The 12,157-nt window shown below is 36.7% G+C and overlaps 1 protein-coding gene across 3 annotated transcripts in view; it reads right to left on the bottom strand.

The window, feature by feature from the left end:
• tln2b (talin 2b) overlaps positions 1-12,157 on the bottom strand; it is a 410,959-nt gene that overhangs the window by 146,946 nt on the left and 251,856 nt on the right. For all 3 annotated transcript variants that reach the window (XM_062061302.1, XM_062061303.1, XM_062061304.1), the window contains exon 27: positions 4,075-4,283. In XM_062061302.1, coding sequence (XP_061917286.1) covers positions 4,075-4,283 — 209 coding nt within the window. The remainder of the gene's footprint in view (positions 1-4,074; positions 4,284-12,157) is intronic.

Here is a 12,157-nt window from a genome sequence, read left to right as displayed (position 1 = left end):
CGATTTTGAATCGAATCGTGACCCCAAGAATCGATATTGAATCGAATCGCGGGACACCCAAAGATTCACAGCCCTAATGTGTACATTCCTGCAACTTCCTGTTTGTAAAAAATATATTTTTATTAGTATTTATTAGAGATGTCCGATAATTTCGGCCTGCCGATATTATCGGCCGATATATGCGTTAAAATGTAATATCGGAAATTATCGGTATCGTTTTTTTTATTATCGGTATCGTTTTTTGTTTTTTTTAATTAAATCAACATAAAAAACACAAGATACACTTACAATTAGTGCACCAACCCAAAAAACCTCCCTCCCCCATTCACACTCATTCACACAAAAGGGTTGTTTTTTTCTGTTATTAATATTCTGCTTCCTACATTATATATCAATATATATCAATACAGTCTGCAAGGGATACAGTCCGTAAGCACACATGATTGTGCGTGCTGCTGCTCCACTAATAGTACTAACCTTTAACACTTAATTTTACTAATTTTCATTCATTACTAGTTTCTATGTAACTGTTTTTATATTGTTGGACTTTCTTTTTTATTCAAGAAAATGTTTTTAATTTATTTCTCTTATTTTACTAATTTTTTTAAAAAGTACCTTATCTTCACCATACCTGGTTGTCCAAATTAGGCATGATAATGTGTTAATTCCACGACTGCATATATCGGTTGATAACGGTATCGGTTGGTATCGGTATCTGTAATTAAAGAGTTGGACAATATCGGAATATCGGATATCGGCAAAAAGCCATTATCGGACATCCCTAGTATTTACTTAATATACTAACAGCATTTCATGATTCATATTTATAAATGAAGATTCCTAATAAATGACACTAGAATAAGCACACATTTGATTGGTAAATCATAGAGTAACGACCTGGAATGACACTTTATGTGTGGTGTTGGACTTGTCCGACTTTTTGTGTGTCTGTAAACGCATCACTGGCTAAGTGCCATATGTGCATGTGTTGGCGCAAGTGAGAAAGAGCGAGCGGCTGCTGTTGATATAACAAAGTTGCTTTTGGTCTGCTTTGTACTGCAGAAAATGACCACTTTTGCTAGATATAATTTTTTTTACTAATGTTTTGGTGATGTGTTTATAACCGACAATAAAGAGTTTTGCTCAGTAAAGTGATGGATGGAATTCATGTCCTCAAAGCGTCTCGACAGACGTTACAATATTTGAACAATGATGACGAAAACTGTTTTCTCCGTCGTGTCCGTGTGTCGAAAATTGTCATGCGCTTATTTTTTTATTTCATTTTGTGCGTGGCATAGATTTGCTGTGCGCAGAGGACGCTTGAGCAGTGCGCAATTGCACAGGCGCGCACCTTAGAGGGAACGTCGGCCACGACGTTCCAGAAGAATGCGAGGAAAACATCCATCCATCCGTTTTTCTACCGCACATCTCAAATGCAAATTGGGCCCACAGTGCACTTTAACCACTGCAGCCAATAATTGATGACAGGTGGCAAAAAATATGGTTCTCCCCAGTGGGGCTGCAGGGGAGTGATTTATTCTCCTAACACTAAGGATGAGACACTTGGACAGTATAATTGTTGTGGGAGGAGAAATGATCCAAAATTAGACTGGGAGGAATTACATTTTTTTAAGTGAGACTTCGACTGCTGAAATGTGGACTCGTCAGACCACAGAACACTTTTCCACTTTGCATCAGTCCATCTTAGATGAGCTCGGGCCCAGCGAAGCCGACGGCGTTTCTGGGTGTTGTTGATAAATGGCTTTGGCTTTGCATAGTTGAGTTTTAACTTGCACTTACAGTAGTGGCGACCAACTGTAGTTACTGACAGTGGTTTTCTGAAGTGTTCCTGAGCCAATGTGGTGATATCCTTTACACAGATGTCACTTTTTGATGCAGTGCCGCCTGAGGGGATGGAAGGTCACGGGCTTAGCTGCTTACGTGCAGTGATTTCTCCAGATTCTCTGAACCCTTTGATGATATTACGGAGCGTAGAGGGTGAAATCCCTAAATTCCTTGCAATAGCTGGTTGAGAAATGTTGTTCTTAAACTGTTCAACAATTTGCTTAGGCATTTGTTGACAAAGTGGTGACCCTCGCCCCGTCCTTGTTTGTGAATGACTGAGCATTTCACGGAAGCTGCTTTTATACCCAATCATGGCACCCACCTGTTCCCAATTAGCCTGTTCACCTGTGGGATGTTCCAAGTAAGTGTTTGATGAGCATTCCTCAACTTTCCAAGTCTTTTTTGCCACTTGTGCCAGCTTTTTTTTTAAAAAACATGTTACAGGCATCAAATTCCAAATGAGCTAATATTTGAAAAAAATAACAAAGTTTACCAGTCGGAACGTTAAATATCTTGTCTTTGCAGTCTATTCAATTGAATATAAGTTGAAAAGGATTTGTTGTATTCTCTTTTTATTTACCATTTACACAACGTGACAACTTCACTGCTTTTGGCTTTTGTAATTGAAGGAAAGTGTATAACATTTAGTGTTGTGTAGATCAGTGGTCCCCAACCACCGGGCCGCGGCCCGGTACCGGTCCGCGGACCGATTGGTACCGGGCCGCACAAGAATTAAAAAAAAAAAAAAAAAAAAATTATTTTAATTTTTTTTTTGTATGAAATCAACATAAAAAACACAATATATAGATTATATATCAATATAGATCAATACAGCCTGCAGGGATACAGTCCGTAAGCACACATGATTGTATTCATTTATGTAAAAAAAAAAAAAAAAAAAAAAAAAAAAAAAAAAAATTCTAATACACCCCCCCCCCCCACCCCCCACCGGTCCGTGGGACAAATTTTCAAGCTTTGACCGGTCCGCAGCTACAAAAAGGTTGGGGACCACTGGTGTAGATGACTAACAGTTTACAAAAAAACAGCTAAAATGCTAAAAGTGGCATTAAAATAGGGAAACCATTTAGATTAACAAAAAAAAAGTAAATACTCCTAAAATGATTGAGGATTAGAATAGGATATTTGATCATCACAATTTACTTTAGAAGAAACTTTTGAACTTTTTACATTGAAATGAAATATCAAATGAATAGTCACAGATTTAAATTAAATGGAAGTGGCTAAAAATAATGAATCCTTCAGTCTGTCTCGCATGCTCCTCAAAAAATAAATATTTGTTGTTAAAGCTTACAGGAAGTAAATTATTGCATTATAGGCGAAAAAAAAAAAAAAAAAAGGTATAAGTTATGTAATATTTACTATAATCGGAGCTTTGTTTCCCCCCCAAAAAGCAAACAAATCTGCCGACATAAGAAAATATTGACATTTCACTTGGTTGAAGCATCTTATATCTTTGGTATGTCTAAACTCCAAGGGCAATTCTTTTTTTCCTCTTCTTCTTACCATCAGAGACCTAATGTACACTACCTTCCAAAAGTTTGGGGTCACCCAAACAATTTTGTGGAATAGCCTTCATTTCTAAGAACAAGAATAGACTGTCGAGTTTCAGATGAAAGTTCTCTTTTTCTGGCCATTTTGAGCGTTTAATTGACCCCACAAATGTGATGCTCCAGAAACTCAATCTGCTCAAAGGAAGGTCAGTTTTGTAGCTTCTGTAACAAGCTAAACTGTTTTCAGATGTGTGAACATGATTGCACAAGGGTTTTCTAATCATCAATTAGCCTTCTGAGCCAATGAGCAAACACATTGTACCATTAGAACACTGGAGTGATAGTTGCTGGAAATGGGCCTCTATACACCTATGTAGATATTGCACCAAAAACCAGACATTTGCAGCTAGAATAGTCATTTACCACATTAGCAATGTATAGAGTGTATTTCTTTAAAGTTAAGACTAGTTTAAAGTTATCTTCATTGAAAAGTACAGTGCTTTTCCTTCAAAAATAAGGACATTTCAATGTGACCCCAAACTTTTGAACGGTAGTGTATGTAGATATGTATGGTGTCCTAGAGCTGCTTAGTATGTAAAGCACTGTTATGATTGGTGGCTGCATGAATAAACATATATAAACGGGAGTTGTAAGAATCGAGAGTGAAGAATGACGATCTCCCAAGGATTAAAAGCTCTTATTCCTTAAAGTCATCTACCTGTGCAAGTCTCTGCTGGCTTTCCGCATCTCCCGGATGAACCAGGGCCTGGTGGGCTTCGTGAATGAGCATGGAGGAGCCCTCCATGACACACTGGGCTGAGTCCAGCATTGCAGCTGCAGCTTGAGGCTCCTTGGTGCTGGCTGCTACACCTCGGGCTGCTTGTGCCAACGTCCTTAAAGCCTGCGCCGTTTCTCTGGCGGCCACACCTGCAACAATGCCAGAGGCTTGAGGGGGGGTTACAGCCAAGTCGGTCAGTCAGACACAACATGGAACCTCTCTGCAGGAAGAATGTTAGTGAAATGACAGAAGTCTTAGGAATCAAAAGGGAGGCATCTGAAGTAAAATACACCTTTAGTAGCAGCAGATAATAACTAACAGATATAAATGGGAAACCAGGAATTCTGGAAATTCCTGGAATTTTTTTGAACTTGGAAAAAGTGTAGTTTTAATTTCCAGGATGGTGCAATGTGTTGAAGGTGGAATTGTGTGAATAGGTTGAAAAATGGAGAAAGTTTGAAAAATGGCCAATTCATTTTGAATGGGAAAAATGTTTGGGAAAACTGGGAATTCTGGGAAATCTGGGAATTTTTTTTTGATTTTTTGAAGTATAGCACACAATTCCTGAACAGGCTGAATATTTTGAAGTTGGAACAGTTTGAATCAGAAAAAAAATGTGGGAATTTTGGAACTTTGAAGAATGTCCCATTGATTTAAATGGGGATTTCCAAAAAGTGTGGGAATTTCAGGAAACGCGGGAATTTTTTTTGAAAGTGGTAAAAAAAAAAAAAAAAGAGTTGAAATGGTTGGTGTTGAAATTTTTCAAATATGTTGAGAAATGTAGAAGTAGTAACATGTTGGATTGAGAAATGGTATTACAGAATTCCTGGAATTTCGGGAAAACCGGGAATTTTTCCCGTTCAAATAACAACTTTGGTTTTTTTGTCCCAATTAAGAGGAATGTTTTGACGGTGGAAGGGTTGAAGTGAGTTAAAAAATGTGGGAGGAGAAGTCGCCAGAAAAAGGGTGGAAATAGGGCTTTGGGAAACCAAGAATTCTTGAAATTCCTGGAATTTTTTGAACTTGGAAAAAGTGTAGTTTGAATTTCCAGGATGGTGGAATGTGTTGAAGGTGGAATGGTTTGGATAGGTTGAAAAATGGGGAAATGGTGAAAGTTTGAAAAATGGCCAATTCATTTTGAACGGGAAAAATGTTTGGGAAAACTGGGAATTCTGGGAAATCTGGGAATTTTTTTTAGATTTATTGAAGTATAGCACACAATTCCTGAGCAGGCTGAATATTTTGAAGTTGGAACAGTTTGAATCAGAAAAAAAATGTGGGAATTTTGGAACTTTGAAGAATGTCCCATTGATTTAAATGGGAATTTCCAATTGAATTGGTTGGTGTTGAAATTTTTAAAATCTGTTGAGAAATGTAGAAGTAGTAACATGTTGGATTGAGAAATGGTATTACAGAATTCCTGGAATTTCGGGAAAACCGGGAATTTTTCCAGTTCAAATAACAACTTTGTTTTGTTGTCCCAATTAAGAGGAATGTTTTGACGGTGGAACAGTTGATGTGAGTTAAAAAATGTGGGAGGAGTAGTCGCCAGAAAAAAGGGTGGAAATAGGGCTTTGGGAAACCAAGAATTCTGGAAATTCCTGGAATTATTTGAACTTGAAAAAAGTGTAGTTTGAATTTCCAGGATGGTACAATGTGTTGAAGGTGGAATGGTGTGAATAGGTTGAAAAATGGAGAAATGGTGAAAGTTTGAAAAATGGCCAATTCATTTTGAATGGTAAAAATGTTCGGGAAAACCGGGAATTTTGGGAAATCTGGGATTTTTTTTTTTGATTTGTTGAAACAGAGCACACAATTCCTGAACAGGCTGAATATTTTGAAGTTGGAACAGTTTGAATCAGATGAAAAATGTGGGAATTTAGGAACTTTGAAGAATATCCCATTGATTTAAAATGGGAATTTCCAAAAAGTGTGGGAATTTCAGGAAAAGCGGGTATTTTTTTTTTAAAATGGTAAAACATTTTTTTTGTTGAAATAGTTGGTGTTGAAATTTTTCAAATCGGTTGAGAAATGTAGAAGTAGTAACATGTTGAATTGAAAAAAGGTTTTACGGAATTCCTGGAATTTCGGGAATTTTTCCAGTTCAAAGAACAACTTTGTTTTTTTTGTCCCAATTAAGAGGAATGTTTTGACGGTGGAACGGTTGAAGTGAGTTAAAAAATGTGGGAGGAGAAGTCGCCAGAAAAAAGGGTGGAAATAGGGCTTTGGGAAAACAGGAATTCTGGAAATTCCTGGAATTTTTTGAACTTGGGAAAAGTGTAGTTTGCATTTCCAGGATGGTGGAATGTGTTGAAGGTGGAATGGTGTGAATAGGTTGAAAAATGGGGAAATGGTGAAAGTTTGAAAAATGGCCAATTCATTTTGAATGGGAAAAATGTTTGGGAAAACTGGGAATTTGGGGAAATCTGGGATTTTTTTTTTGATTTGTTGAAACAGAGCACACAATTCCTGAACAAGCTGAATATTTTGAAGTTGGAACAGTTTGAATCAGATGAAAAATGTGGGAATTTAGGAACTTTGAAGAATATCCCATTGATTTAAAATGGGAATTTCCAAAAAGTGTGGGAATTTCGGGAAAAGCTGGTATTTTTTTTGAAAGTGGTAAAAAAAGAAGAAAAGAGTTAAAATAGTTGGTGTTGAAATTTTTCAAATCTGTTGAGAAATGAAGTAGTAACATGTTGAATTGAGAAATGGTATTACGGAATTCCTGGAATTTCAGGAAAACCGGGAATTTTTCCAGTTCAAATAACAACTTTGGTTTTTTTGTCCCAATTAAGAGGAATGTTTTGACGGTGGAACAGTTGATGTGAGTTAAAAAATGTGGGAGGAGTAGTCGCCAGAAAAAAGGGTGGAAAAAGGGCTTTGGAAAACCAGGAATTCTGGAAATTCCTGGAGTTTTTTGGGAACTTGGGAAAAGTGTAGTTTGCATTTCCAGGATGGTGCAATGTGTTGAAGGTGGAATTGTTTGAATAGGTTGAAAAATGGGGAAATGGTGAAAGTTTGAAAAATGGCCAATTCATTTTGAATGGGAAAAATGTTTGGGAAAACTGGGAATTCTGGGAAATCTGGAAAAAAATTTTTAGATTTATTGAAGTATAGCACACAATTCCTGAGCAGGCTGAATATTTTGAAGTTGGAACAGTTTGAATCAGAACATTTTTTTGGGAATTTTGGAACTTTGAAGAATGTCCCATTGATTTAAATGGGAATTTCCAAAAAGTGTGGGAATTTCAGGAAAAGCGGGTATTTTTTTGAAAGTGGTAAAAAAAAAAGAGTTGAAATGGTTGGTGTTGAAATTTTTCAAAATCGGTTGAGAAATGTAGAAGTAGTAACATGTTGAATTGAAAAATGGTTTTACGGAATTCCTGGAATTTCGGGAAAACCGGGAATATTTTCAGTTCAGAAAACAACTTTGTTTTTTTTGTCCCAATTAAGAGGAATGTTTTGACGGTGGAACGGTTGATGTGTGTTAAAAATGTGGAAGGAGTAGTCGCCAGAAAAAAGGGTGGAAAAAGGGCTTTGGAAAACCAGGAATTCTGGAAATTCCTGGAATTTTTTTTGAACTTGGGAAAAGTGTAGTTTGCATTTCCAGGATGGTACAATGTGTTGAAGGTGGAATGGTGTGAATAGGTTGAAAAATGGAGAAATGGTGAAAGTTTGAAATTTTGAATGGTAAAAATGTTCGGGAAAACCGGGAATTTTGGGTAATCTGGGATTTTTTTTTTGATTTGTTGAAACAGAGCACACAATTCCTGAACAGGCTGAATATTTTGAAGTTGGAACAGTTTGAATCAGATGAAAAATGTGGGAATTTAGGAACTTTGAAGAATATCCCATTGATTTAAAATGGGAATTTCCAAAAAGTGTGGGAATTTCGGGAAAAGCGGGTATTTTTTTTGAAAATGGTAAAAAAAATAATTAGTTGAAATAGTTGGTGTTGAAATTTTTCAAATCCGTTGAGAAATGTAGAAGTAGTAACATGTTGAATTGAAAAAAGGTTTTACGGAATTCCTGGAATTTCGGGAATTTTTCCAGTTCAAAGAACAACTTTGTTTTTTTTGTCCCAATTAAGAGGAATGTTTTGACGGTGGAACGGTTGATGTGAGTCAAAAAATGTGGGAGGAGTAGTCGCCAGAAAAAAGGGTGGAAAAAGGGCTTTGGAAAACCAGGAATTCTGGAAATTCCTGGACATTTTTGGGAACTTGGGAAAAGTGTAGTTTGCATTTCCAGGATGGTGGAATGTGTTGAAGGTGGAATGGTGTGAATAGGTTGAAAAATGGGGAAATGGTGAAAGTTTGAAAAATGGCCAATTCATTTTGAATGGGAAAAATGTTTGGGAAAACTGGGAATTTTGGGAAATCTGGGATTTTTTTTTGATTTTTTGAAACAGAGCACACAATTCCTGAACAAGCTGAATATTTTGAAGTTGGAACAGTTTGAATCAGATGAAAAATGTGGGAATTTAGGAACTTTGAAGAATATCCCATTGATTTAAAATGGGAATTTCCAAAAAGTGTGGGAATTTCGGGAAAAGCTGGTATTTTTTTTGAAAGTGGTAAAAAAAAGAAGAAAAGAGTTAAAATAGTTGGTGTTGAAATTTTTCAAATCTGTTGAGAAATGAAGTAGTAACATGTTGAATTGAGAAATGGTATTACGGAATTCCTGGAATTTCAGGAAAACCGGGAATTTTTCCAGTTCAAATAACAACTTTGTTTTTTTTGTCCCAATTAAGAGGAATGTTTTGACGGTGGAACAGTTGATGTGAGTTAAAAAATGTGGGAGGAGTAGTCGCCAGAAAAAAGGGTGGAAATAGGGCTTTGGAAAACCAGGAATTCTGGAAATTCCTGGAGTTTTTTGGGAACTTGGGAAAAGTGTAGTTTGCATTTCCAGGATGGTGCAATGTGTTGAAGGTGGAATTGTTTGAATAGGTTGAAAAATGGGGAAATGGTGAAAGTTTGAAAAATGGCCAATTCATTTTGAATGGGAAAAATGTTTGGGAAAACTGGGAATTCTGGAAAAAAATTTTTAGATTTATTGAAGTATAGCACACAATTCCTGAGCAGGCTGAATATTTTGAAGTTGGAACAGTTTGAATCAGAATTTTTTTTGGGGAATTTTGGAACTTTGAAGAATGTCCCATTGATTTAAATGGGAATTTCCAAAAAGTGTGGGAATTTCAGGAAAAGCGGGTATTTTTTTGAAAGTGGTAAAAAAAAAAGAGTTGAAATGGTTGGTGTTGAAATTTTTCAAAATTGGTTGAGAAATGTAGAAGTAGTAACATGTTGAATTGAAAAATGGTTTTACGGAATTCCTGGAATTTCGGGAAAACCGGGAATATTTTCAGTTCAGAAAACAACTTTGTTTTTTTTGTCCCAATTAAGAGGAATGTTTTGACGGTGGAACGGTTGATGTGTGTTAAAAATGTGGAAGGAGTAGTCGCCAGAAAAAAGGGTGGAAAAAGGGCTTTGGAAAACCAGGAATTCTGGAAATTCCTGGAATTTTTTTTGAACTTGGGAAAAGTTTAGTTTGCATTTCCAGGATGGTGCAATGTGTTGAAGGTGGAATAAGTTGAAAAATGGGGAAATGGTGAAAGTTTGAAAAATGGCCAATTCATTTTGAATGGGAAAAATGTTCGGGAAAACTGGGAATTCTGGGAATTTTTGAAATTTGTCAAGGGAAAGCCAGCGATTTCTGAACAGTTTTAAGTTGGAACGGTTTGAAAAATCTGGAGAAGAAAAAGAAGAATAAATAGATGAATTTTGGTGTATAAAACCATGTGTGAATGTTTTGGAGCATTAATACAATAAATAAGGTTTTGAACTGGAATGATGTGGAATGTGCTACTTACAGCTGCTGTAACACAAAGCATAAGGCTAGCATACAGTAGGTTCCCAATAGTCAGGCATGTGATTTGAACTTAATGAAAAAGACTGAAAATAAGCCGGGGGGGTCCGGGGCGGTGCCCTGCTGGGGGGCACAAGTGGGATTTATAGCATGAAATAACAAATATCTTGCAGGCATGTTGTTCATGTTTCAAAATGTCAGCTACCGTCTTGTTGTAAAAGTCATCACATCTTTCATGTCGAGAGCAGTTTTGATTTGGGCTTACATAGTAAACAACTCAAATGAACTTAGAATGCACTCTGGGAGAAACCAATGGGAGAAAGAAGGGCAGGCAGGGAGATGATAGGCAAAGAAACAGACAACTGACAAACTTGATTAAAATAACTAAATACAAAAGTTGTCACATTGTGTAAATGGTAAATAAAAAGAGAATACCATGATCTGCAAATCCTTTTCAACTTATATTCAATTGAATAGACTGCAAAGACAAGATATTTAACATCCGAACTGGTAAACTTTGTTATTTTTTTTGCAAATATTAGCTCATTTGGAATTTGATGCCTGCAACATGTTTCCAAAAAGCTGGCACGAGTGGCAAAAAAGACTGAGAAAGTTGAGGAATGCTCATCAAACACTTATTTGGAACATCCCACAGGTGAACAGGCTAGTTGGGAACAGGTGGGTGCCATGATTGGGTATAAAACAAAGACGGGGCGAGGGTCACCACTTCAGTGTTTCCCACACATTCATTTATTTGTGGCGGCCCGCCACAAAAAAATTACGTCCGCCACAAATAGATTTTTTTTAAATTATTATTATTTTTTTTTTGTCCTGTCCAGCTTCTCAGGCAAATCATATAGTTGATGTAGATGAACATATAGGCTGTTCAGATTTACTAAAAGAGAAGTGTAGGATACTTCTCTTGTTGCCTTATTTGTATTTGACCACTACTGTTTTCTGTTTATTTGTTACTGACTGTGGCAGGACACCTCTGCCTCTGTTTCACTTTATGTTGCTGGTAAATAATATGGTAGTAGTAGTAGGCTTAAGTTACATTATTTAGTATGCACTAATTAAAGGGGCAGAGCTTTAAGAGACATTTTAGCTTTTATATTTTATAAGATATATTTTTTGTAAGAACCACAATTAATAAATATATTTCAGTGAATAACTTATTGTTCAAATCTGTATATAAATATGTACATAAAGTGTTGTAATTATATTGTAAAATGGATGGATGGATGGACGTTTAAAACAAAACTGTTATTATTAATTAGTAAGTATACATTTTTTGAGCCTTTTTAGAGAAAATCATATCATTGTAGTAAATTATGCAAATTACTCGATGATGTCATGGTGACCACGCGCATAGCCACGCCCCCACTGCCACAGGTATCTTGGCAGTTTATGGGAAACACTGCACTTTGTCAAAAAATGCCTGAGCAAATTGTTTAAGAACAACATTTCTCAACCAGCTCTTGCAAGGAATTTAGGGATTTCACCATCTACGCTCCGTAATATCATCAAAAGGTTCAGAGAATCTGGAGAAACCACTGCACATAAGCGGCAAGGCTGAAAACCAACATTGACTACCCGTGACCTTCAATCCCTCGGGCGGTACCGCGTCAAAAAGCGACATCGGCATGTAAAGGATATCACCACATGGGCTCAGGAACACTTCAGAAAACCACTGTCAGTAACTACAGTTGGTCGCTACATCTGTAAGTGCAAGTTAAAGCTCTGCCATGCTAAGCCAAAGCCGTTTATCAACAACACCCGGAAACGCCGCCGGCTTCGCTGGGCCCAAGCTCATCTAAAATGGACTGATGCAAAGTGGAAAAATGTTCTGTGGTCTGACGAGTCCACATTTCAATGAATTCCACCTGAAAAGCTTCAAAAATGTGTCTCCTCAGTTCCCAAACGTTTACTGAGTGTTGTTAAAAGGAAAGGCCATGTAACACGGTGGTAAAAATGCTTTTTTTGCAATGTGTTGCTGCCATTAAATTCTAAGTTAATGAGTATTTGCAAAAAAAAAAAGGTAGTTGTTCAGTATGAACATGAAGTATCTTGTCTTTGCAGTCTATTCAATTGAATATAAGTTGAAAAGGATTTGTTGTATTCTCTTTTTATTTACCATTTACACAACGTGACAACTTCA

This window comes from Entelurus aequoreus, linkage group LG10, assembly GCF_033978785.1.
Source record: "Entelurus aequoreus isolate RoL-2023_Sb linkage group LG10, RoL_Eaeq_v1.1, whole genome shotgun sequence".
NCBI lineage: Eukaryota > Metazoa > Chordata > Actinopteri > Syngnathiformes > Syngnathidae > Entelurus > Entelurus aequoreus.
This window is presented reverse-complemented; position numbering and strand designations above follow the sequence as displayed.